General features: G+C 37.8%; 1 protein-coding gene across 1 annotated transcript; it reads right to left on the reverse strand.

Moving 5' to 3' along the window:
- Positions 1-7,972: 7,972 nt before the first annotated feature.
- On the reverse strand, positions 7,973-8,380 carry LOC138338396 (uncharacterized). The gene has a single exon (XM_069289353.1). It carries the CDS (start codon positions 8,378-8,380, stop codon positions 7,973-7,975), a length of 408 nt encoding a protein of 135 aa, XP_069145454.1.
- Between the last annotated feature and the right edge of the window lie 17,829 nt (positions 8,381-26,209).

Here is a 26,209-nt window from a genome sequence, read left to right on the forward strand (position 1 = left end):
GATCAATTCCAAAGTTAATTTTCCTTTGTAATGAAACTCCAAGAAGATCTTTTGGAAACACATCTCGGAAAAAATTTACTACTAGAACTGGCTCAAGAGTTGGGGTTTTTGAGCTTGAATCCTTAACTCGAACTAGATTATAAATATAACCCCTAGGGATCATCTATGTGGACTTTAGTTAAGAAATGAATCGACCCATTGGCGCTAAGCTAGTACCCTTTTATTCTAAGATTGGTTCGTCTGAAACTGCAAACGAATAATCATAGTTCTACTACTGAATAAGGCATAACAAGAATATAACCAATATATGCCTAGAATGATATTGAAGTCTACCATTTCTAGTTTTATAAGATCTGTTGAGGTGAACTTTTAGGAGAAGGAAATTTCTGTATATCCATCGAGCTATAACTGGGTTACCGACTGGAGTAGAGACTAATAACGGTTCAGAGAGAGTTTCTAGACTAAAAGTGAAGTTTATTGCTATATATACAAAGTTACAAAGGAAGGAGTATCCCTTGGATCTAACAATAGATAAACATCTAAGTCAAAGACTCGTAACATACCACTGACTACACCAAGAGAATGTGCACCCCTCTCTTTCAAGAGGATTCGCGGCATGTCAAGCCCTGGTAAGGTTTTGCGCGTTGTATCGAATTAAACCACATGCTCCACCGCTTGTGCAGGCACTTGATCATGGCGAGCCTGGAAAGCATACAATCTATTTTGGCATTGATCTCCATCCAAACCAGATAAGTTACCCAACTGAGTCGGGAAACCTACTGGTGCTGCTGATGTTGTGGACTGAGCTAACCACACCCAAAACATTCTTCCTTTCTTGCAAGACACTCCCCCGGATGGTTCTTACAACACTTTGCACAAGTTGGGTAGGTTTTAGTGCCTGAAAAACTTCCCTAAAACTTATAGCTAGATGCCTAACCTTTTTGATCATTTTCGAACTTGGAGGATGGAAAAATAATGGAGCTGTAGATTTTGCTGTAATTATGAGCAATTTCCACCACCCAATTTTTGTTGAGAATACTAATAGTTGTCTCTCCTAGATTTCTTAGTATGCTTGTCCTGTTCCCTAAGCTTATCACCTCAACCTGCTGAGCATGAGGCATGAGCCTAGATATAGAGCTGAATGGGGCGTAGACCATTTTACAGTGAAAGATTTCTTACCAGTGTAATAATAAAGCTTTCTTCCTACTGGGACCCACTACTGCCGTGCAAGCGGGCGGAGTGCACTTTTTGATACCGATGAGGTATTTTGTATAGATCCCCCCTTCACCATTTTTTTTTCAGGTCAAGTTCTACTTTTAGAAGAAAGAGGAGGAGAACGGGCAGAGCTAGAAGCAGTAAGGCGACCGTGAACTCAGGCGACGAGTGCCCACTCTCAGAGGCACGTCTCAAGGAGAATATTATGGACGTCCTAAAGAGGATGGGAAGTGTCATTGTTGACTTTCCCCATTTACACCACTCGAAGTCCTTGAGGTCAAGATGTTCCGCCATGAGCTCTGCCAGGAGCGGAGGAAGGATCTAAAGAGGGATCGTCTGATGGTCCGAATATGGAAGACCGTGAGGACCATATTCATTTGTGTTGCTTAGATCAGAAGCTTCCTCAGGTTGAGAAAAGGGACTTCCAACACTTTACCTTCATAGACGAGGCAACTACCGGGATGGTACCCCCGAAGGATGTAGATGCTGATGTGGACACTACCTAGTCTGAAGGTTCTTAATTTTCTTGTTCACCCATTTTTGCTTGTAAAGTTTAAGAAAAAATTGTGTTTATCTTTCTGACTTTCTTATGTCTTTCAAGCATATGGATGCTAGTTTTTGATATTTGATGTAACCGATATTTAATTAGTAAGATTATGTCTTCCTGCTTTATTGTTGAGCACTGAAAGAATTACAGGGGTTAGTTCGGATACTATACTGGGTCTAAGACTATGGTTAGGAACAATGCGGGGAGACATGATTGAGATTCTTTCTTGCCCTGTCCCACTTTGGCAGAGAACACCCGCTCTGGCGGCCTCACCTTGGTAGGAAAAGTTTCGCCCCAACGGCCAAAATGGGGACAAAACCTCTGCCAACTATTTTTCTTGGGGTTTTCGCTTTTCTAACATACCCCAAAGGTTCCCAGCTTTACCCAACAAATTTTAGAATACTTCTCATACAAGGATAATCATTTTCTACCATCTAGTCAATCCCATAATACAGGGACCAATTTGTTTTTGTTAATTCGGCACCATAACCCACACATCTTAGGTTACACTCAGACATTCACATGATTATTACATTAGCGCCAAACATGTTTAGATCTTCCTTTCAACGTACCTCGTAGTTTTATATAGTCCCTCTCCTTGAATAAAGTTAGTGCCTTCTTTATATAATGAGTTTCACTATACTCAAACATTTAAAACTCGCATAACATCGATCAATTAGGCCAACACATTGCACATATCAAAGTTTAGACACACATTTAGAGTGAACATTGCCATATCGTCACAATTAAGCAATTAAAACCTTCACATTTAGAGTTATTTCAAGAAATAAGAAGCACACATTCACATATTTCAAGTTAAAACTCACAGACAAGTACAAATTCTTAATTAGTTACTTCGTTCCATGGATGACCATTAATGAACATCCATGTCTTTAACCGCCCCTAGGGAATGATACCAATTGTAACCTTCTCAGTTCCAATTTACCTTGCTTCTGTTCCTTCAGTCGTGACCACGATGTCCGGCTCACTTTGTTGAGATACCAATTGGACTCAACTCGTATCACAAGCGACACTCGCACGAAAGGTGATCAAAAGTGGAACAACTTTTTGAATTTTTCTTAGCCTCCTCAAGATTAGATGTGGACGTCAACACACCAATCCACAATATATTAGTCCAGATTTTTCTCTTGTACTTGGAGGCTGGTAACCAAGGCTCTAACAGAATTTATCACGGCCTAACCCACTAGGCCTGGGGTCACCTACATACTACCACTTAAGTAGAAGAACCCTCATATTCCAATTAATTTAAAACATGTGGAAAATTAAATAAATGGGAATAACATATACTAATAGAATTTTATAAATAAGAACCTTTAAACACAATTTAGTTAAGAATTGTAAGGTAATTAACACCCCAAGGATCTATTCTAACATGTACAAGATCTACTAAGAGTACACAATTATACATGATAAATAAAAGACAAAGCTCCCACCATGCTGAATGAAAAGCAGAAGTTGTTGGAGATTTTTTTTCTTCTTCACCTAATGAAACATCATTAATCCTGCAACTAGACTATGTCAAAAGAAAAAGCAAGAGTAGTTTCAGTACAAAACACACATATTAGTAGGCATCATTGGTCAACACGAAGCCCACCACATAATATAAGAAACCAACTAGTTATAAGCATGTCATAAAATCTACCGCTTCTCCATTTTTACCCTCTCTTATAACTCAGAACTTCACTAGAACACTAACCACCAACTACTTCTTAATCAACCTACTTACTAAGTTCTAGATCGACCTACTTACTGAGTTCTTGATCACAGTCGCATGCACTACAACCATTCCGACTAATAGCCCACAACATACCCCTTTCTTTCTCTTCCAAGTTGCATTATCCTTGTTACATAACACATTACACAAGCTATCAACTACCTACCAAAAATCATTCCTCCAAGGTGAAATCCACCTAAGTCATTATATAGGTATGCTACCCCCACTTCTTACCCTTACAACACACATACAACACTTACCCTCAACTAATTCGTCCCTTGAACCCTTTACATTACTAATTCTTTTGACAACACAATATGTATTAAGTCCACTCATCACAAAATAGTAATAAGATATAAGACCCCATAACCATATAACCAATCTGCGAAATTACAAGAAGATTTATCATTACAAACCACTTTCAACTTTACGATTCTTAAATATCACAATTATATCATGTCATTGGTCCTCTCATAGAACGCAACCTAAATTGTTAGCATACTGAAACGTGGTACCCAATCCAATGATTATGCTAGAGTGTGGCAAATGATCTCAATTAGTTATGCGGAAATGTTGCAACCGATCACAATTAGTTATGACAGAACATGGAAACCGATCCCAATTAGTTATGCTAGAACGTGGCAACCGATCCCAATTACTTATGCCGAAACATGACTACTAATCCACTCAACATACCACAATCACAAGTTTATTCTCAAGAATCATACATTTCATGTTGTTATTTGTTCATATTCATATACATTTAGTGTGATCAATAATGTCGCATTCACATGCATTCATGTATAATAATGAAGCAAGAAAAACATACATCACACAATCATAGAATCACAACCCTCACTTAATCCTAACCCTAGGACATGGGTTTTTCCTTTTTTTAATATGCATTCTATGCGCCTGCTAGAATCACAACATAATCATCCCTTAATTTGGTGCATGAATGTTTATGCATGAATTCTACTAGCGATCCACATTATACTAAGCAGCAAGAACAAATTATAACTACCAAATTAATTGGGCACCAAGTGATACGCCCAAACTTACTTGTCTAATAAGAAGTAAAGCGGTCGTATAGAGTAAAGAACCCAAGTAATGAGGTTGGGATCGATCCCACGAGAAAAATAATTCAGACTTAAGTTTATTCTATTATTACTATTATTTAGTCAACTATTTCCCTAGAAAACAAAAGACAAAAAAAGGGTTTTTAAATTTCTAAATTAATGAAAATAATTAACTAAATTAAAGTAAACAACTACAGATTCAAATCTCGGAGCTTAATCAATTAATAAAAGTAACTAGGGCTTAAGTGTTCCCCACAAGTTCCTAACTTGATAATTCTAACTATAACAATTCTTTCCCAGTATCATGCCTGTAAAGTGATAAGTTATGTATCTCTAAATCCTTGGTCCGGCATCTAGAAAATTTCACTCCTCACCTTGGTCCGGCTACATGTGTTGCTATACTAAGCCTTACCTTTACCTCATATTAAGCATTGTATTCGATATTTGACTAAGTTATTACTTCGTACATACCGACACTAGCCTATTAGATAGTGTACACTAAATCTATGTTGATAATTCTTTTCCTATTATCTACCTCCTTGGTCCAGCAAGTAGCATTAAGGTGTGTTCTAACGTTGGCCATCTGTTAAAAAGACTTCTAAACGAAAGAATTATCAATACATGCAAGACACTATTCTAGAATTGCTATTTTAGTTAGATTTTACCTCATTATTCACCCATGGTTCCCACAACCCTAGTTATGGAGTTTAGTTACCCATGGTCATAATCACACTATTCATATATTTAATATAAGAATTCATGCACTTACTTTAATGAGAAAGAATAAAATCCAGAAATTCACTCGATTAATCAACAAAAACACCAACAATCAATTCCAAAAAAAGTGTATCAATTACTGAAATTAATTCTTCAATACTTGAACAAGAGAACTAAAAATTATCGAAAAGTCTAACCCCCCAAAACGAGGTTTTTTGAACTATTTATAATAAAAACAAAAACCTAATAAAAAAAATTCTAATTACTGAAAATCTGTCCAAACGCGTCTGAGTCAACGGACCTCGTGATGGACGTAGCGGTCATGAAGGGCCGTCATGGACTCCATCGTCCCATACTTTACAAATTCTTCTGCTGCTTTCTTCATTACCCTCAACGAACAGGTATGACAGACCGTTCCAAGCACGACGGTCCGTCGAGGGTCTCCGTTCCATAATACTTTAACTTTATGAAATTTGGGTACTAGGGTTACTCTCTGATCATTACGACGAACCAGCAGGACGGACCGTCGTGGCTATGACGATCCGTCATGGACTTCCGTAATCCCACACTAGGTCAGACTTCCCCATCTGCCTTCAACAGCTTCTCTACTCACTACGATGCCACCTACGGACCATCACAGACTCGATGGACCGTCATAAGCTCCGTAGGTGGTCTCTTCTGCATTTCTCTCTCAAAAACTTCCGCGTTCATCTTTGGACAGATTTCCTGCAAATAGGGAGAAACTTACATAAAAATCAATACAAAAAGGCTTTTGTACACACACTAAACTTAAGGAAAAAGCATTAAAAATACCGTGAAACCACGGTACATCACCAAGCAGTTACACAGAGTTACTGACTTTGAATCCTGTTTATTGTGATTTGAGAGAGTTATCTTGGCCGAAAATTCGCAATCCATCAACATATTTACGCTAGAAATAATTCCCTCTCTGTTTCCAAACTTGGAGCAGCTTTTTGAGGTTTCAAGGGTGTTTTACGACTAATCTAGGTATTTTAGAAAGAATAAGGAAATAGGATTTTGAGTTATTTACATTTTATCTTGCCTATTCCACTCTAGCACCAACTTACCCCGTTGTGGTGCTGCTGTCCTAGAGGTATCGGGCCCGCCCTGGGGGGACAGTGGCCTTGCAATTTCCTCAATTTTTTTCTTGTGCCAATCAACGACTGCTCAGGTCCTTACACACCGGTAATCTTACCAATGTCTGTCACACCATTGGTACGAGAACCTCGTCTTTCACATTTCTCATAGTCTATTCCATTTTAATATTTAATTAAAAAAACATCCTTCAATGAAGTCTGAAAGTCTTAAAATAACTTGAATGCCGAATACATGCCACGATTGCTTAAGATTTTTTTAACCCTTTTCGCAAAGCTTCAGAAGTTCTCAATCTACCAATTATACTATAATTGTAAGCATGTGAGTTTGTAGGCACCCATATTATTATATAGCTACCTTGAAGAAAAAGCCACTTATATCTCTGGGTGAGATCCTAATTTTTATATAATTTATATGTCAAAAAACTTACATTTGCTAAATTTAAACTCTAGGATTGAACCTCAATCTCTCCAAATACGTTAAAATTCTATGCTAAATCATATATATAAACCTAATAATTAATTATCTATCTCAATATATTAAGACTAGGTTTACAATATGAAAAATAATTAATAATAAATGAATTTAACGACTGGTTACAGAACCAGTGGTGACCCTAAAAAACAAAAGGGTTTCGCCTTCCATTAATGCACCTACACATGACTCAAAAAGTTTTCCCTGAACCTCATCAACTGCAACAATTGTACTTCTAAAATTAAATCTAGGAACAACAGGTCCCAATCACGAAGTAAACAAGCAAATTTATCTCCTACCAACTATATTACAGTTAGCTAATATATTTAACATTCGTAATTATACTGAATCATTGAAGCCTTAAATTTATTCACATTAGACAATGATTTTCTATTAGAAGATGTTGCTTCCTATATCGAAAAATCTAAAAATCAATCAACAATTAATGCAGTAACCCACTTTCTTTTATCTAACAATCTATACACGAAAACTAATAATACTTGAAGCTCCTCCAACAATAACAACTACATGAGTTTGACTAGTCTTACTGAGACACTCGTCTTCAATCGCAATTACTCTTAGAGTGCTCTTCTTTTGTTTTCCTCTCAAAGTCAGAATATGATCAATAACCACTCTCGTGCGTTTTACGCTAGCTATATGGATTATAGGTGAGTAGTGGGTATAACCCACTTTTGATATTTTTTTTAAAATTGATAATTAATTCATATTCCCATTAATAACCAATTATTTAAAATCAATTTCCCATTAAATAATCTCCATCAATTAAATAGTTCAAAATTACATTTAAAATTCTACGAGAAGAGTCAAAATATTCTTAGTTCTCCAAAAATCCTAGCGGGTCGTTACATCACCTACCACTAAAAAGCACGTTCATCCTTGAACGGTAAAAGAATAAAAGGCACCTGAGCGCTCAAAAAGTTGAAGATCCTACTCCTCATGTTTTACTCGGTCTCCTCCATCGAATGATGCTTCTGTTGAACCTTTACTGAAATATCTCTTTCGGCATCAAATTTAGAATTTACCTATCTAAAATGGTTACCAGCTCCTCAAAAGTCAAATTCTGATCATCTAACACTGGATCACATGAGCACCACTCTGATGATACTTCTTCAGTATCAAAATATGAAATATAGGGTGAACACTCGACAAACCATGTGGCAAAGACGACTCATACACCACATCACCAATATGATCAACACTCTTGAAAGGACAAATATACCTAGGGATCAGCTTTCCCTTTATTTCAAATGTCATGACAACCTTCATGGATGAAACCTTCAATAGAACCTGCTCTTCTACCATGAGTTCCAAATCACGAACCTTTTGATCCGCATAACTCTTTTGCCTACTCTGAGCCATAAGAAGTCCATCTTGGATCAACTTGACTTTGTCCAAGGACTCTTTTAACAAATCTTTACTCCACGGTCTAATTACAATGGCATCAAACCAACAATTGAGATCCACATTTTCTACCATATAAAGCCTCAAAAGGTCCCATCTCAAAGCTCAAATAGTAACTATTATTATAAGCAAACTTTGCTAATATGAAGAACTAATCCTAGTGACCACCATAGTCTATCAGACACACCCACAATATGTCCTTACAAACCTGAATAGTCCATTCAGACGGGACGTTAGTCTGAGGGTGAAAGGAGGTAATAAGTTCCACCCGAGTGCCCAACTCTTTCTATAAAGACCACAAGAAATGACATGTAAAATTGTGTGCCCTGATCTAAAATAATAGATATGGGAACCCCATCCAAATGAACTACCTCTTAAATATAGATCTTGGCTTCTGGTACACGATGAACCATATAGCATCAAACTTACCCAATGTACATGGTAACACTACCACAAATTCCATGGCAATACACTCTCATTTCCACTTAGGTATGGTCATTCTTTGAGTCACACCTCCAGGCTTCTGGTGTTCATACTTCACTTGCTGACAATTCAAATATCAAGATACAAAATTTACCATGTCCCTCTTCATACGACACCGCCAATATGTTGCTTTAACTCACGACAAATCTTAGTATCGCCAGATGAATAGAGTACCTTTAACTATGGGCCTCTTCCATGATCAAATAGTCAATTCACCGGTTCAAATAACACAAATACGACCTTTTATCCTCAAAACTCCCTCACTATCAAGAATTGCATCCTTGACTTCTTCTTTTGACACCTTGTCCCAAATCTTACATAAATCACCGTCATCAAATTGTTTCCGGTCCAATAAGGATGTCCTAGACTCTATTTAAGGTAACACCATAGCTGAAATATCAAGCCTTGCAAAGCTATTGGCCAAGAATTGGACATCCCTAGATAAAGGACGCTTGCCAACATGTAACAAGACTATAATACCCATACTTACCCCCTTTTGACTCAAGGCATATGCTACCATATTTGCCTTACTCGAATGATAAAGAATAGTCATGTTGTAATCTTTGAGAAACTCCAACCATGTCTGTTGCCTTAAATTCAGATCCCTCTGATAGAATATATACCGAATACTACAATGATCCGTGAACACCTCACAATGCACACCATAAATATAATGCCTACAAATTTTCAATGCAAATACAACAGTCGTTAACTCCAAATGATGAATAGGATAGTTCTTCCCATGAACCTTCAATTGCCTCAAAGCATAAGCTACCACCTTTCCTTTTTCATCAATACACAACCAAGACTTATCCTAGAGGCATCAGAATATACAACAAAACCCTCTCCCTCCATTGGTAGGATCAAAATCGGAGCAGTACTGAATAAAGTTTTATGCTTTTGAATACTTACGTCACACTCATCAGACCACTAGAAAACCACTTTTTTATGGGTCAATCTAGTTAATGGGGATGCAATGGATGAGAACCCCTCTATAAACCGTTGATAATAACCTTCTAGGACTAAGAAACTCCAAATCTCATGGCTGAAGCAGGTTTGACCAATCTCTAACTACCTCAATCTTCTTATGGTATACCATAATACCCTTCTTGGACACTACATGTCCCAACAATGCTATTGAACTAAACCAAAACTCCCACTTTTAGAACTTTGCATAGAATTTCTTCTCCTTAAAAATCCCAAGAACATTCCTCAAATGATGCTTGTGTTCCTCATGACTAATGAAGAATATCAATATATCATCTATTAAAACAATACGGTCTATGCAATCCATTTATCAAGTCCGTAAAAGTTGTTGGGGAATTAGCCAATCCAAAAGACATCACTAAAAACTCGAATTGTCTATAACGTGTTTGAGAAGTTGTCTTAGGGATATGTTCCGCCCTAACCTTCTCATGATAGCCAAATCTCAAGTCAATCTTGGAGAAAATTGAAGCACCCTGCAACTCATCAAATAAATCATCAATATGAGGTATCGAGTATTTATTTCTAACAATACACATACGCGTTGATCCATCTTTTTTCTTCACAAATAGAAGTGGAGCAGACCAAGGAGATACACTTGGTCTTATAAAACCCTTGCTTAACAAATCCCGCAACTGTTCCTTCAACTATTTCAGTTCAGTTGGTGTCATGCGATAAGGAAGAATAGAAATAGGTTAAGTTTCAGGCTCTACATCAACAAAAATGAATATCACGATCAGGTGGAGGACCTGGTAAATTTGTTGAAAATACCTCTGAAAATTCACATACCACTGGATAGACTCAAGCATACGAGTCTCAACATTATTATCTCGAATGTACGTCAAGTAAGCCAAACATCCTCTTTCTACAAATTGACGAGCCTTAAGAAATTATATCACACCAAATAAGCCAAACATCCTCTCTCTACCAAGTGACGAGCCTTAAGAAATGATATCACCCCTTTAGGATGTTGACTAAGAGAACCTCTCCATTATACTGTGGGAATTCCATGCATAGCTAATGCAAGTGTCTTGGCATGAAAACTTAAAATTGCGTGATATCGAGATAACAAATCCATACCAAGAATAACATCAAAATCTATCATATCTAATACCTTTCGATTTATCTGAGTGTCATCTCCCATCAAGGTAGCTATACATAGTCAATACACGCGATCTACCACTACAAAATCCCTAACAAGAGTAGAAACATGTACAGGAAAATTAAGAGACTCACATAATATATCAAGACTCGAAGAAAAATATGTGGACGCATTAGAATAAGTAGAGCCTGGAACAAATAATACAATGGTTGTTCAATGACTAACTTAAATATTACCCGTGATAAGAACATCTGAAGCCTCAGCCTCTGGCCTACCCCAAAAACTTTAACAGTGACAATGACTGCCCTCAAAATGTGAACCTCCACGACCACCACCTCGAATAGAAGGAGAAACAATTCTACCTGAATGAGAACCACCTCTTCCACTCTGTACATCTCCCCTAGTTGGAGGTTGTACATCCTTGAAAGTCAAAGCATGACACTGATGTGAGCCACCACATTTGGTCCAAGGGCGATATATCACAAAGTATCACTACACTCAAAACTATCACTACACTCAAAACTACCCCTACAAGACCTAGCCCAATGAAAAGAACCTGAATGATCACAATTCCCTCCACAACATACAATTTTGGAAGATGAACCTTGGAAGTATTTACCAAAATGAAAGAATTATGCCCAATGTAACCTGCCTCAGATGATGGTATAACATCATAAATGGGTTTTCTAATTGAGAGTGATAACCTCTCCCTAAGTAACTTTGACTCCTAGCGGAGCACCACAATAATCACCTTATTCACGGGCCCTCTTGGCCTCACGCTGCTCACATCTCTCACGATGAATCATCTTCAACTTCTTAGCATCATCTACAACCTTTTGGAACGGAACACCAGAAGTAGCAACCTGAGAAACTCCTAGATGAATCACAATAATTTCCTTTTAACAAAACTTCTAACTCTCTAAGCCTCTATGGGATGTATCATCGAATCATGCCTAGCAAAGGCATGGAATTTACCCCCATACTATGCGACTGACATACCATCTTGCTGCAAATCTTTGAACTCGACCCTCTTGCGCTCTTCCTTACTACATGGAAAAACTTGTCTAGAAATACATGAGTAAACTTATTCCATAGTAGTGGAGGGGATCGAGATGGTCTACTACTAATATAATACCTCCACCACTACTTGGAAGAGCCAGGCATCTAAAACACTATGTAGTCAATCCACGAGACTCCACAAATCAAATATTATGCAACCTCTCATGACAACTTACTTTACAATTATATGCATCCTTAGTTAAGTCACCAGTATAAGTTGGAGGGTTAATCAGTCGAAACCTCCCGAACATCTTTTGTTTATCAATGTTCATGGAAGGAGTGTTTGCCAAAAGTGACATGATACCTGGAAATTCTATACTATCTAATGAGGGAGCTACAACAACAACTGGCTGAGTCAAGAGAGTCTGAGAATCTAGAGCAACCATTTGATCTGGAGGCTAACCTCCAACACGTGTGACAGACTATGTTCCAGCCTGTGTCATCCCCTCTAGAAGTCCTAGCATAAGAGCCAGTGTATCTTGAGTTGGTCCACCCCCTTCGACATGATCCTGCACATCTCCATCCCCATGAATAACATCTGCATCAAGAGGTACTTTCATATCATGATTTTAGGTAGCTATTGGTACTTGGCCTTCCATGGGTGCTGCAATATGACCCCCTACCCCGACCTGGAACTTGTCCCCTGCCTCTACCTCGAATAGTGCTCCCAGAAGCAGGTGCAGGAATAGGCTCTTGATCACCACTTACAGATGTACGAGTCCTCACCATCTGAGAGAGGATGAGATTTCAAAATTAGAATCATAACAGTCAAGTGTGCACGATAAGGAATGAAAGATTAGAATTTTCTTAAATGTTCTATAGTCTCTCAAAGATAGGTATGAGTGTCATCATACTGATTTACAAGAATTTATTAGACATTGCTCTTGTACTTATGAGACCGACGAACCTAGGGCTCTGATACCAAATTACTACGACCCTTCACAAGTCGTGATTGAACCTATGTTCCCAATCAATAGGTAAGTCAACCCAACATATATTACCTATTTTAACTAACGAATAAGGTAAAAAGGTAAACAATGAGTAAAAATCACCAACACTAAGTTCTTCATAAACTATGACCTACAGAATGTTATACTACCACCCAATAGTGGTGCCAGAAGTATAAGAGCTTCTAAATAAGGTGTAATTCTAAAACTAAACATAAAGGATATCATGTTTGAAGACCAAAATAACAAAATAAATAAAAGATAGATGGAGGTGTGGGGTACGAAGCAGTCAAGCATGTCACCACAACTCCAAGATACTTCAATCTCAGACATAAAAAGCTCCATGAAGTGTGCTTGTACTTGGAATAGAATTTGTACCACAAGAGCGTGCAACAAGTGTAGTATGAGTACGAAACCACGTGTACCTATTATATCTCATAGACCAACAACGAAGAAGTAGTGAAGAGAGTTAATATAAGAAAAATCAATTCTTTACTTATACAAGTCTATATATTATACTTACCAGTCAAGTTTCATCAAATAAGGTAATCAAATATCAAGTACTTTCAACCACCAATAAAATAAGTAATTATCAAGAATGAAGAATATTATGAGATGCAATGCAATGTGACACCATGAAATGATATGCCTCAGATTTAAGTATTCTCTCAACGGTATCTACATGATACTCTTTTAAATAAATCGATGGTTTATGAACCATAAGAGACTCGCGATGTTCATATATCAACATGGACGATCTCTACATTTATGTGGAGACAATGTCAACGCATTATCTTAAAATCAAATAATATCCGCAATAACGGTCTCCATGTGTCCAAATTAAAATATTAAAATCTCAAAATCCCCCGCACAAATGATCTCCACGTGCCTAACTTATACTGAGTCTCATGTCAACGCATGTGCATAATATGTTTCAATAACACAGGAAAATAATGCATCTCAATTAATCGAGGATCAAGACAATATATAACCACCTCATCTATCACAATTACATGGGTTCAATAAAGAAACATAATCACACAAAAGAATTCAAGTCAATAGTACATCAGCTAATGCCCATATGTTTTGTCATTCTCGGATCAAATCCGCATTTTTATAGTACTAAAATTTTCCTTTATGACACATGCACTCGTATTGATGCCTTTCACACCATTGGTACGAGACCCCCTCCCCCCCTCAATCTTTCGTCCTTACTCATGGTCTATTTCATTTTTAACCTTTAGTTAGAAAAACATCCTTTGATAAAATATGAATTTCTTAATATACCTTGAATGTCGAATATGTGCCACAAATTTTCAAGATATTTGTTTCCTTTTTGTAAAGCTTTAGAACATTCACAATCTATCAATTATGCAATAATCGTAAGCACGTGAGTTCGTAGACACTCATATAATTATATGTCTAACCTAAACCCAAAAATTCACTTATATCTCTAATCAAGCTCCTAATTTTTATATAATTTATGTGTCAAAAAATTCATATTTGAGGTATGAACCTCAATCTCTCCAAATATCCTAAAATTCAATGCTAAATCATATAATATACACCTAATAATTATTTACCTATCTTAATATATTAAAACAGTATGACAAATAATTAATTAATAATAAATAAATTTAACCCCTCAAAAACAAAAGGGTTCACCTTCTATTAATGCACACCAACATGACTCCAAAAATTTTCCCGAACCTCATTAATTGCAACCATTATATTTCTAATATTAAAACTAGGTATAACAGGTCCCAATCACAAAGAAAACAAGAAAATTTATCTTTTACCCACTATATTCCAATAAACTAATATATTTAACTTTCCTAATAATACTGAATGATCTACTTCCTACATCGAAAGAACTAAACATCAATTTTCAATAATTAATGCGGTGACACATTTTCTTTTATCCAATAATCTATACACTGAAACTAATAATACTTGAAGCTCCTCCAACAATAAAAACTACAAATACCAGAATGAGTTTTACTAGTCTTACCAAGACACTCGTCTTCAATCACAATTACTCCTGTTTGAGTCCTCTTCTTTTGTGTTCCCTTCAAAGTCAGTATATGTTAGATAACCACTCTTGTTCCTTTTACCCTAGCTATATGTATTATAAGTGAGTAGTGAGTATAACTCACTTTCAATATTTCTTTTTTAAATATATAATAAATTCATATTCCCATAATACACAACTATTCTAAATTACCTGACCATTAAATAATCTCCATTAATTAAATTGTTCAAAATTATATTTCAAATTTTACAGGAAGAGTCAAAATAGTCTTACTTCTCAAAAATCCTAGCCGGTCATTACACATTTGTGCAATAAAAAAAATTGATTTATTTGAGATAGTAAAGCTTTTCAATAATTTAATTACCAGTAGTATATCTTCTTTTGCAATGATTTTTCCATGCCTAATTTCATTTGTATAAACAAATAAAAAATTGATTTACATGAGGTAGTAATTTTTTTTTGCAATGATTCTTAAATTTCATTGGTTGACTTCCCGATTATGTGCTTTCTTACCTATTTTCTTATAGATGCTTTTTAATTTATTTATTATAATAAGGTCTTGAAAACCGTTATAACTCTTCATTCTCCATTGGAATAATAAAAAATATCCTTTATGTTTAAAATTTTCATTATCCTCTTTTATTGTAGGTTAATAGATGCATTAGATCTATTGAGTAGATTATTATTTAAACTATGAATAACAAAATTAATTTTTTTTTTAGAAATATATATATATATATATATATATATATATATATATATATATATATATATATATATATATATATATATATATATATATATATATATATATATATATAAAATATTTCATGGATTAAAACTTAGCTCATCTAATACATTGTTATAGACACGTAATTTTTAACCAAACATAAGGTTTTACACTTATTTTTATTTTTAAAGTATTTTTATAAGTATAAGTTAGATATTTTAATTTTATCTTATTTTAGTGATTTTGTTTTAAAAGATTTGAAAATAACAAAAAAGGGTATGTTTTTAGTTTAACAAATAAAATAGTATTTCTTTTATAACTAATTATTAGTTAATTTTTTTAGTTTTAAAAATAACTAAATAATATTATATTATATTATATCAACTGTTTTAAAAATAAATACTTTACCTCACTACCATTACCCCCCTAATTAACCTCTACCCACATTTCCCACCCCAGACAACACACACGTATCACACTACTCCCTCACCCCCACTTCACCATCCTCCCATTCCGCACTACCTAACACATATTATTACTACTACTTTTGAAAAGGCTTGTTTCAACATGTATTCTTAAGGTCTTTTCATTAAAATTTAAGGATTTTTTGATCTTTTGAGTGAATCATTATAGTGTACGTGTCTTCCAAAGGTATCTTCAGTGGACATATCATCATTTTCATCTATCAACGTTTTCTCTTCATTGCACTCTGCTTTGGTCACTGAAATCTCCTTTTGTTTCTCTCAATCATCTCAGCTAAGGGTGTTTCAAATTGTTTCTTTGATTTTTTCTAATATTCATGTATCACCAAAACTATGTGATGGTTTATCTTTCTTGTAGTTGTAATCGTTATTCTACTCTTTTTTACTCATTTCAATTTTTTCTTTTTGTTGAAATCCTAATTTATATTCCCATGAATTATTTTTTATGTTGTTTTGTTTTGAATATTCATTTTTTGGTTGGATATAAAAAAAAGTTACGAGCTTTTTATCTTTTGTTGATAACTTTGATCTCAACATCTTCATAGTTTTTTAAATAATAATTTGAATATATTGTTAATGTTCAAGTTTGCTTTTTCTCAGGAGACCATAATGAATTGAAGCTTTACTTTGGCCTTCTTCAAAGCTTTTTTGCCACATGCAATAATTACTTTGGACTTTTTTCTATTCATATGAGTTTTTGATGTAATTAAATGGAAGAAAAATTTACTTAAGATTTGATTTCAAGTTAATCAACTATGTGGGGTCGTTAATTTTTATATTCCGATGTTGTAGGTTCATCTTAGAGTTTTCTCGCCTCATTGCACTGACGTTTAAGTTTATTTACCTTGTAGTGTGAAGTTAATAATTTGCATTTAGATATCCGTATCAGAATTTTAGCTATATGTATGTTTGTCGAATCAAACTGTGCATTAATTTTATGTAGCTTTTTTGAGCTCTGTAGAGAATGATTTGATTTATTAAAGTGCCGATGAAAATTTTTCTATTCTGTACACTGAATAAGTAATAAACAGTTTCTCCAGTCTTTTAGAGATTGTCTTTGCCAAGAAACAAGTGGGATCACAGAAAAGGGAAAAAAAGATATGTACTACATATTTAGACATTTAACATTCAATATTGTCATGTTCTATAGCTAAATTTCATCTTGTTTGTAATTACCTCAATGACCCTGCTAGATATGTCACGACCCAAAACGAGCCGTTAGTGGCACCCACACTTATCCCCCTATGTGAGCGAACCCTGAGATCCGACATGATGAAGACTGGCTAGAGTTGCGGTTGAGTTGAAGACGATGACACGTTTGCTGAACTCCACAAATAACAAAGAAAACAATTACAAGTAGGGGTCATTACAAAACACGAGTACTGAGTAGGTATCATCGACCAACTAAAAATAGAAAGCAATATATATCAGATAATATCATAAAATCAACTACAATACTCAACAGGTAGCAGCAAACAGTACAAAAATCATTGATAATAACGCCAAGCACACCCATGAGGACTCAAGCCTCCATACCATACTCATTTTGGGGAAATAGGTTCATTAATTTGAGTATATTAACATAATTCAAGATTGATTCTCTTTACTATCCTGGTGTCGGAAGGTGACACTCCGATCCTCCTCATACTATCCTGGTGTCGGAACGTGACACCCGATCCATTAATACTATCCTGGTGCCAGAACGTGACACCAGATCCATTAATACTATCCTGGTGCCGGAACGTGACACCCAATCCATTAATACTATCCTGGTGCTGGAACGTGACACCCGATCCATTAATACTATCCTGGTGCCGGAACGTGACACCCGATCCATTAATACTATCCTGATGCCGAAACGTGACACCCGATTCATTAATACTATCCTGGTGTCGGAACGTGACACCCGATCCACTAACCTCATTCTTTTAGTTCATCAAGCCTTCTTTTATACCAAGGCATCATCATTAACAAAGAGGTTTTAAGATTTAAGATTCAACAACCTCATCATGCTTATTTTATCACAATCATATATAATCACATCATACAAGCACACAATTAAGCATATTGAAGACTTTACAATACTACCCAATACATATCATTCGCTATTAAGAGTTTACTATGAAATAGCATAAACCATAACCTACCTCCACCGAAGAATTGCGATCAAGCAATCTACTTTCCCAAAGCTGCGTTCTTCCTCTCTCTCTCAATCGATCGTTTCTCCCTCTCTCTCTGTTCTTTTTCTTTTTCTTATTCAAACCCTCTTTCTTTTACCCTAATTAGCATATAATTAAGTATAAAAGATGATAAAATACCCCACTACTTGTTTCAAGGTTCTCTCTTTTAACCCCCAAGTAATTAAATTATTAACATTAAACCACTAACTTTATAATTATAAGCAGGAATAGTCCAAAACGCCCCTTAAATATTTAACAAAAATCCGACCCAGTCAGGGTCACGCAGCCTGTGATGGTCCATCACAACTGTGACGGTCCGTCCTGCACGTCCGTCACAAAGTTCAGAGAGTTAATTCTGCGGAAGGATTTGTGAGGGTCCGTCGAGCCCTCAACGGTCCGTCCTGCCATTTCGTCGTGAAGTTCAGAGAGTCGATCTCAGTACCCAAATTTCTAAATTCTAATGTTTTGGAACGAGACACCCTCGATGGTCCGTCGTGGGATCCGTCGACCCAGACAGTGATTTTCAGAAATTAACTCTGCTGCTCCAAACGACTAAACAGGTCATTACAATGGATACCAATTTACCCATCGTTCGTCCCCGAACAATCACAAGAAGAATAATAAGGGCGAAAAGGAGTACCAGAATCTGTAAACAGGTGTGGGTATTTTTCTTGCATGTCAGCCTCCTTCTCCCAAGTGGACTCTTCAACTGACCGATTCTTCCATTGAACTTTGACAGATGCAATTTCCCTTGACCTCAACTTGCGGACTTCTCTATCTAAAATTGCAACAGGATCCTCCTCATAAGACAAATTCTCATCAAGAAGAACCGAATCCCAATGAATGATGTAGTTACCATCCCCATGGTAGCTTTTCAACATAGACACATGAAATACTGGATGCACTCCTAACAGTCCTGGGGGTAAGGCTAATTCATAAGCTACCTCCCCCATGCGCTTCAGAACTTCAAATGGGCCAATGTACCTTGGGCTTAGCTTACCTCTTTTTCCAAACCGCATCACCCCTTTCATGGGCGAAACCTTTAGCAAGACTTGCTCACCCTCCATGAACTCCAAGTCTCTAACCTTTCGATCTGCATATTCCTTTTGCCTTCTTTGAGCCGCTAAAAGCTTTTCTTGAATAGATTTCACCTTCTCTAATGAATCCCTCAAAAGATCAGTACCCCAAGGTCTAACCTCAAATGCATCAAACCAACCAATGGGAGACCTACATCTCCTCCCATACAATGCTTCGAAAGGAGCCATATCAATACTTGAGTGATAGCTATTATTGTATGAAAACTCCGCTAAGGGTAAGAAGTTATCCCAATGACCACCAAATTCTATCACACATGCACGAAGCATATCTTCCAACACCTGAATTGTTCGCTCAGACTGACCATCGGTCTGAGGGTGAAATGCAGTACTAAGGTCCAACCTAGTACCTAATTCAGCATGCAATGTTCTCCAAAACTTAGAAGTAAACTGCGTACCTCTATTTGAAATGATGGAAAGTGGAACTCCATGCAATCGAAAAATTTCTGAGATGTAGAGTCTGGCAAACTTCTCTGCATTGTAGGTCACCTTGACCGGGATGAAGTGAGCAGACTTAGTTAATTTGTCCACAATTACCCAAATAGAGTCAAACTTCCCCAATGTCTTTGGAAGACCAACCACGAAGTCCATTGCAATTCTCTCCCACTTCCATTCAGGAATGGGCATTCTCTGAAGTGTTTCTCCTGGCCTCTGGTGTTCATACTTTACTTGCTGACAATTTGGACATTTGGCAACAAAATCAACAATGTCGAGCTTTATTCTACTCCACCAAAAGTGTTGCTTTAGGTCACGGTACATCTTGGTTGCACCAGGATGTATAGAATATCCAGAACTATGAGCCTCTGTAAGAATAGTGTGGATCAAATCATCAACGCGGGGTACACATACCCTTCCCTTAATTCTCAAAACACCTTCCTCATCGATTTTTGCTTCTTTAGCCTCTCCTCGCAACACCATATCCCGAATTCGGCTTAGTTTCTCATCATCAAACTGTTTTCCCTTGATCTTGTCAAGAAAAGAAGATCTCGCCTCCACACTGGCCAAAAATCCTCCCTTCTCATTTACTTCTAACCTCATAAGGTCGTTAGCCAGAGTCTGAACCTCTCTAGCCAATGGGCGTCTAGAAACTTGTAAGTGGGCTAAACTACCCATGCTCCCTGCTTTTCTACTTAAGGCGTCTGCCACAACATTAGCCTTTCCTGGGTGATATAAGATGGTAACATCATAATCCTTCAGTAGTTCCATCCACCTCCTCTGTCTCAAATTCAAATCCCTCTGAGTAAAGACATACTGTAGGCTACGATGATCCGTATAGACTTCACACTTGACCCGATATAGATAATGTCTCCATTGCTTTAATGCGAACACAACTGCGGCCAATTCCAAATCGTGGGTCGGATAGTTACGTTCATGCACCTTTAATTGCCTCGAAGCATAAGCAATTACATTCTTCTCTTGCATTAGCACTGCACCTAAACCAGAATAGGATGCATCACAATAAACAATGAAGTTCATACCTCTACTGGCAAGGTAAGGATAGGTGCAGTAGTCAGCAAGGTCTTGAGTTTCTGAAAGCTTTCTTCACATTCATCCGACCATACAAATGGAACATTCTGCTTAGTCAAGTTCGTCAATTGGGAAGTAATAGAAGAGAATCCCTTGACAAATCGACGGTAGTAGCTGGCTAAACCAACAAAGCTCCTTATTTATGACACATTAGTAGGTCTTACCCAATTTCTCACTGTTTCAATCTTAGAAGGATCCACCATCACTCCATCCTTAGAAACCACGTGCCCCAAAAAGGACACTGAATCTAGCCAAAACTCACACTTGGAGAATTTTGCATAAAGCCTTTTCTTCCTTAACACTTCCAACACAATTCTCAAATGCTCCTCATGTTCCTTCTTACTCTTGGAGTATATCAGTATATCATCAATAAATACGATCACAAAGAGATCCAAATATGGCTTAAAAATCCCGTTCATCAAGCTCATGAAAGCAGCAGGGGCATTCGTAAGACCAAAAGACATTACTACAAATTCGTAATGCCCATACCTTGTTCGAAAAGCAGTCTTTGGCACATCCGTTGCCCGTATTTTCAATTGATGATAACCGGATCTCAAGTCAATCTTAGAGAAGACACAAGCACCTTGTAACTGATCGAACAAGTCATCAATGCGAGGAATGGGATACTTGTTCTTAATAGTTACCTTGTTCAACTGCCGGTAGTCTATGCACATCCGAAAAGTCCCATCCTTCTTCTTCACAAATAACACCGGAGCACCCCAAGGGGATGCACTTGGTCTAATGAAACCTTTACTTACCAACTCTTGAAGTTGGGCCTTTAAATCTCTTAACTCTGCTGGAGCCATTCTATAAGGAGGTATGGAAATGGGGCGAGTACCCGGCTCCAGATCAATGCAAAAGTCGATATCCCTATCCGGTGGCATACCAGGAAGGTTGCAGGAAACACATCTAGAAACTCACGGACTATTGAAACCGACTCAATCGAAGGTACTTGGGTAGTATCATCCCGGAGGTGTGCCAAGAAAGCTGAGCACCCTTTACTAACCATTCTCTTATCACGAAGAAAGGAGATGATACGAATTGGAGTGAAAGTGTAGTCACCCTCCCACACTAACGGATCTGTCCCAGGCTTGGCCAACGTTACAGTTTTAGCATTACAATCTAAGATTGCAAAATTTTGTCGAAAGCTAAGTCATACCCAGAATTACATCGAAGTCAACCATTTCTAAGATAAACAAGTCTACATGAGTATTGCTCCCCACAAAAGTCACCAGACAAGACCTATATACCTTTTCAACTATCACAGACTCACCCACCGGAGTAGAAACACGAATAGGCATGTCAAGCAATTCACAATTTAAATTAAGGCCAGTAGCAAATGCGGAAGATACATATGAAAATGTGGAGACAGGGTCAAATAATACATAATCCATACAATCACAAACCAAAAGATTACCTGTGATAACAACATCTGATGTCTCCGCTTCCGACCGCCCAGGGAAAGCGTAACAATGGGCCCTATCACCTGTCTGCCTGTTGCCTCTACCAGGTTGCGCTGCATTAGTTCCCATTTGTCCGTCACCCCGGCCGTTTTGGTGACCACCATTACCTCGGCCACCACGCCCTCCAGAATGACGGCCTCTTCCATGACCACCTCTACCTCTGACTATTTGAGGTCTGTAACTCTATTTTGGACAATACCTCTTAATGTGTCCAGTCTCTCCACATCCATAACACTCTCTGGATTCAAGCATAGGTCTCTGTGAGAACGACAGAGTCTGGGGATAACCTCCAAACTCAGAGAAGTGTTGACCGGTCTGCGGTGGACCCCCAACTACAGTCTGTAGTGAAGACTGAATAGGGCGGGCCGGATAACCTCCTGAACTCTGCCCTCTAGAGTAAGAACCATTAAACTCGTCTCCTTTACGAAACCTCTTAGATGTCGATGCCATGGTGAAGTCGTCTGGCTTCACTCCCTCCACTTCTATTACGAAATCTACCACCTCCTGAAAGGATTTTGCTGCAGCAGCTACCTGTAAGGCTGAAATCCGCAGATCTGACCTCAACCCTTTCACAAAACGGCGAATCCGCTCTTGTAGATTGAAGCAAAGCTGGGCGGCATACCTAGATAGTGCACGAAACTTAGCCTTATAAGCAGTAACCGACATTCTGCCTTGCTCTAGGCTCAAGAACTCATCTCTCCTCCTATCCCTTAAAGTCCGGGGTAAATACTTCTCCATAAACAAACTAGAGAATGATGCCCAAGTCATAGGTGGTGCTTGTGCTGGTTGACACTCAACATACGATCGCCACCACATTTTGGCGTTCCCCTGAAATTGATAGGACACAAACTTGACACCAAATCGTTCTACTATGCCCATCTTGTGTAGTAGCTCATGACAATCAACCAGAAAATCATAGGTCTCCTCAGATTCAGTACCCTTGAAGACTGGAGGTTTAAATTTCAAGAACTTACTGAAAAGTTCATGCTGATCACATGTCATTATAGGCCGTGTAGTCAATCGAGGAAACGTGCCTATTTCCAATGAGGCATCCATGCGGGGAGCCACAACAGCTGCATGTTGTACCCCCGGAACCTGTGGTGCTGGTGCAGAAAACACTGGAGGTGTCTGGCCCTAATCAGATAACCCGCTAAGATAAGCAAGAACCTGATTAATCATCTCTGGGGTAGGTTGGGGTGGTAATTCCTCATTCTGCACCTGCTCATTCTCCCCTTCCTCACCCTCTCTTACTACTTCCTCAGTCGGTGGAGGAGTCACCGCCCTAGTACTAGATGGGCCAGGTGCTTGTCCTCTTCCTCTAGAGGACGTCCTCCTGCGACCTCTACCATGGCCTCTTGCCACTGCTCCTCTTCGAGCTACAGTCTCAGTGGCTGGCTCAGACGCCTCTTGTCTTGCCGGTGCTGGTGTTGGCGCGGTAGTTGCTCTAGTTCTAACCATCTGCGAAATAGAGTGAAGATGGTCAGATACCAATATGTATCATTTAGATACCAATTGGATCCAAGTAATAGCACGAAAGAAAGAAAGAATGGAATTTTCCCAAAGTCTTATAGCCTCTCAAAGAAAAGTAAAGGCGTCCCCCTACCGTTCCTCAAGACTCTACTAGACTTGTTCTTGTGTGATGAGACCAACGAACCTAATTCTCTGATACCAAGTTTGTCACGACCCAAAACGAGCCGTGAGTGGCACCCACACTTATCCCCATATGTGAGCGAACCAACCAATCTAACCCCAATGTTTTCAAACATAATAAACAGAATATAATGCGGAAGACTTAAAACTCATTAACGAAATCAATAATTAACTTCTAAAACTCAAAACTTATCATTATCCCCAAAATCTGGAAGTCATCACCACAAGAACATCTATCCTAAAGATACTAAATCTAAGAATATCTAGGAAGCTAAAATAATAAACAGCTAGTCCATGCCGGAACTTCAAGGCATCAAGACATGAAGAAGAAGACCCAGTCCAAGCTAGAAGCATTAGCTCACCCTGAGATCCGACATGATGAAGACTGGCTAGAGTTGCGGTTGAGTTGAAGACGATGGCACGTTTGCTGCACTCCACAAATAACAAAGAAAACAATTACAAGTAGGGGTCAGTACAAAACACGAGTACTGAGTAGGTATCATCGGCCAACTCAAAATAAAAAGCAATATATATCAGATAATATCATAAAATCAACTACAATACTCAACAGGTAGCAGCAAACAGTACAAAAATCATTGATAATAATGCCAAGCACACCCATGAGGACTCAAGCCTCCATACCATACTCATTTGGGGAAATAGGTTCATTAATTTGAGTATATTAACATAATTCAAGATTGATTCTCTTTACTATCCTGGTGTCGAAACGTGACACACTGATGTTCCTCATACTATCCTGGTGTTGGAACGTGACACCCGATCCATTAATACTATCCTGGTGCCGGAACATGATACTTGATCCATTAATACTATCCTGGTGCCGAAATATGACACCCGATCCATTAATACTATCCTGGTGCCGGAACGTGACACCCGATCCGTTAATACTATCTTGGTGCCGAAACGTGACACCCGATCCATTAATACTATCCTGGTGCCAGAACGTGACACCCGATCCATTAATACTATCCTGGTGCCGGAACGTGACACCCGATCCATTAATACTATCCTGGTGTCGGAACGTGACACCCGATCCACTAACCTCATTCTTTTAGTTCATCAAGCCTTCTTTTATACCAAGGCATCATCATTAACAAAGAGGTTTTAAGATTTAAGATTCAACAGCCTCATCATGTTTATTTTATCACAATCATATATAATCACATCATACAAGCACACAATTAAGCATATAGAAGACTTTACAATACTACCCAATACATATCATTCGCTATTAAGAGTTTACTATGAAATAGCATAAACCATAACCTACCTCCACCGAAGAATTGCGATCAAGCAATCTACTTTCCAAAAGCTGCGTTCTTCCTCTCTCTCTCAATCGATCATTTCTCCCTCTCTCTCTGTTCTTTTTCTTTTTCTTATTCAAACCCTCTTTTTTTTACCCTAATTAGCATATAATTAAGTATAAAAGATGATAAAATACCCCACTACTTGTTTCAAGGTTCTCTCTTTTAACCCCCAAGTAATTAAATTATTAACATTAAACCACTAACTTTATAATTATAAGCAGGAATAGTCCAAAACGCCCGTTAAATATTTAATAGAAATCTGACCCAGTCAGGGTCACGCAGCCTGTGACGGTCCGTCACAACTGTGACGGTCCGTCCTGCACGTCCGTCACAAAGTTCAGAGAGTTAATTCTGCGGAAGGATTTGTGACGGTCCGTCGAGCCCTCAACGGTCCGTCCTGCCATTTCGTCGTGAAGTTCAGAGAGTTGATCTCAGTACCCAAATTTCTAAATTCTAAGTGTTTTGGAACGAGACACCTTCGATGGTCCGTCATGCCCATGACGGTCCGTCGTGGGATCCGTCAACCCAGACAGTGATTTTCAGAAATTAACTCTGCTGCTCCAAACGACTAAACACGTCGTTACAAGATATTATCGCAACACTAATCTTGTGTAGCCCTATAACGAGCTTAAAAACAAACAACAATTTGATTTTGCTTCTCATACAGAATGAGAACATGAATTGATGCATTGGCTGAGAGGGATAGATTATAAGAACATATCTCATTGGAGAGATAAGTATTGTACATAAAGAACTAATACTTGGTGCATCAATCTTGATTTCACAACCATTTAGACCATCAGTGGAGCCATTTAGTAAAAGAGAAATAATCGATTATCAAAT

The sequence above is a fragment of the Solanum lycopersicum genome, chromosome 9, assembly GCF_036512215.1.
Source record: "Solanum lycopersicum chromosome 9, SLM_r2.1".
NCBI lineage: Eukaryota > Viridiplantae > Streptophyta > Magnoliopsida > Solanales > Solanaceae > Solanum > Solanum lycopersicum.